A 2,990-nucleotide genomic window follows, 5' to 3' on the forward strand; every position below is an offset into this window, starting at 1 on the left:
GGCCTCTTGTGCCGCGCCCCCCCCCCCCCCCCCGGGAGTCCTGCCTTGGCGCTGGGCTGTGGTCCCGCTTGGGCACTGGAAACATGAACCAAGTGGGACTGTCACTGAGAGACTTATGAAAGGGCACAGGGCAAGGCTCCCTCTAAGCCGTGGAGTCTTGGGAGCAAAAGTTCTACTTTGTGAGCTCCTGGCATTGAAGCCGTGAGCCAGCGATTTGGCCACTGTAAAGAGAGATCAGTTTGCTCTGGAGCCCCATCCTACCCAAGCTAGCACAAGAAGAAATCGAAGGATAAAAAAGGTGTGAGCAGGAGGCTAAAAAACTGTGCGCCAGCTCGCACTAAGCTTAGAGGGAACACTGGTACAGGGCATGGCTGCGTTGACTCCTTGGGCCCTCTTTTGTTTCGTAATGTGGTTCATGCCAGCATCAAGTGGCCAGTCACGCAGCGGCTTCTGCTGAGAGCGACCGCCAGCCTTGCCAAAGGAAACAGGGACATTTTCATCTGCATTCTTTTGACCTTCTTCCATTTCTTCTCTCCACCCAGGAGCTATCAGTCACTGTCCACCTTATCTCCAGTTTCGTTGCACTAGCAGACAGCTTAGTGTACTTTATTCGATCAGGAACAAGAGGACTTTGGCTGGCTCGCAGGCCAGCTTCTATCTCCCGCCATGAAACCGCCACCCATAACACCCCCCCACTTCCCAATAGGTTATTTACAGTGGCTGAGAGTCCCATAGGCTCATACCTAGCCCACTGATCAGCAGAAAAAGCACTCTCAGAAAACTCAGGAAAACAGCAACCAGAAAGCAAACTGAGCACTGAAGGGAGAAAAGTCAACGCAGATTGACAAAAACAGACATGCGCGGTAAAAGCGAGAGAAAACACCTGTGCATAATAGGCCTACATTTGCAGCTCATCCAAGTCATTATGACCCAGCAATGTTTCAAATTACTGCCAGCAATATGCGTTCCTTGCTTTATTGGAAGTCTTTCAACACTGTGAGCAGAACTGTTCTTTAGACGCTTGTGTGTGTGAGGAATCTATTGTCAATTGTTCTTCTGTTTTGCATCATTGCGAGTGATTTGGTGTTAAAAAGGCAGTATTCGTTTTGGGATCAGGGGAGGGGGGAGTTACAAACTCACTAAACTGAACCTGTCTCTTGCTCGTTGTGAGTGCCTTGTGCATTGTTCATCCCAGAGCTGTTACTTTGGAATAGATCTGTGGCTACCAAGACACAGAATGGACAACAGTCTGGAAATAAACTTGCAGTTATGTGGCTAAATTACAAATGAAACTCGAAGTGATTTTCTTTATTGAATTTGACCTTAAGGGCTTGTTTATTTCACACACCACAAAAAAAGCCCAGTAGATCTTATAGCCAGTGATGTCCCTGAAAATATTTTCCAAAGTTACTAGAGTGTTATTGATTAAATAGTTTGTATGGTCTAGGAAAAAAGATTTCTTATTACAGAGGTTTAGAAAATATTTTCCTGGGCCAGAGAAAGCAGAGAGCTTTTTATCCATATGCCATAATACTAGAACTTGCAGACATCCAATGAAGTTGATAGACAATACATCCAGGACAGACAAAAGGAAATACTTCTTTACTCAATGAGTAATTATATTGTGGAATTTGCTGCCATTGGATGCGGTGGTAGCTACAAGCATGGACAGCTTTAAAAAGGGTTAGGCAGATGCATGGAGGAGAAGAGAAGAAAATTGTATTTGTACCCTGCTCTTCACTTGGAGTCTCCGAGTGGCTTACAATCTCCTTCCCTTCCCTTCTCCTCCCCACAGCAGACACCCTGTGAGTTCGGTGGGGCTGAGAGAGCCCTGAGAGAACAGCTCTGAAGCCACTTGTAACTGACCCAAGGTCACCCCAGCAGCTGCATGTGAGGAGTTGGGAATCAAATCACCACCGTCATTGTATCTTAAAGGATGCAGCCACGAGGCCCGAGGAAGAACCGATAGAAGATCTGATGCCGTTGTCATTGGACATGTACACCAAGGGAGTACCATCTTGAACTGTGGAGTTACCATCTTGGACTTAGGACATTAGTAATGGATTGAGTACTATGGATTTAATGTTGGATGTTTTATTATGTTTTATATATGGCATGGCTAATGGCCTGCCCTTGTTAGCCGCCTTGAGCCCACTGGGGAGGGCAGGATATAAATATGAAAAATAAATAAATAAAACCCAGTTCTCGCATTTTAGAGTCTGCACTCCTAACCACTACACCAAAGTGGAGGTGCCCATCAATGGCTGCTTCTTGCCATGGGGAGTGAAGTGTCTCCCCACAGGACAGCCCCAGAACACTTCTGCAACTCCTTTCCTTTATTAGCTTCATTGGCCAGAGGGTCTAAAACCAAATGACACTCCCAGGGGCTGTGGTTCCATTACCAGAATACCGATCTTATTCCTAGGGATCCATCATTCCACTTCCCAGTCCCAGAACACTTTTGCTCCTCCAAGGGGCTGGCATCCCACTCTTCGAGGTGTCAGTCCGGTCCCGGAATACTTCTACTACACCACTTGGGGTGGGGGGCAGTGTTCCCTCTAAGCTGAGTTCGTGTGAGCCAGCCCACAGTTTTTTAGCCTCTGGCTCAGACATTTTTGCCTTGGCTCAGGAAGGAGGGCTCCAGAGCAAACTGATTTATGCATTAGCCAAATTGCTCGCTCACAACTTTAATGCTAGGAGCTCACAAAGTGGAATTTTTGCTCACGAGACTCCACAGCTTAGAGGGAGCATTGGACTGGGGGGGTCCAGCCACAGGACCCACTTCTGCTCCTCCCAGGGGCCGTCGCTCCTCGGATCCAGTCCCGGGGCGGTCCACCTGGGCCCAGGGACCTTCACGGCACCTTTCTTCCAGCGTGCAGAACGTCCCCGCGGAGCCCAGGCGACCGGCACTGCGGGCCTCCGTGTCCTCCAAAGGGACCCGCCTCCATCCTCCCTCCGACCGGGCACTGCGTCGGGGGGGGGGGGGGGGA

The 2,990-nt window shown here is 49.1% G+C and overlaps 1 protein-coding gene across 1 annotated transcript in view; it reads right to left on the reverse strand.

Moving 5' to 3' along the window:
- Positions 1–2,038, reverse strand: part of MLX (MLX, MAX dimerization protein) — a 9,090-nt gene extending 7,052 nt beyond the window's left edge. The window contains exon 1 of the mRNA XM_015426596.1: positions 2,015–2,038. Coding sequence (XP_015282082.1) covers positions 2,015–2,038 — 24 coding nt within the window. The remainder of the gene's footprint in view (positions 1–2,014) is intronic.
- Positions 2,039–2,990: the final 952 nt, after the last annotated feature.

This window comes from Gekko japonicus, unplaced genomic scaffold (assembly GCF_001447785.1).
Source record: "Gekko japonicus isolate JY-2015 unplaced genomic scaffold, Gekko_japonicus_V1.1 scaffold1636, whole genome shotgun sequence".
Taxonomy (NCBI): domain Eukaryota; kingdom Metazoa; phylum Chordata; class Lepidosauria; order Squamata; family Gekkonidae; genus Gekko; species Gekko japonicus.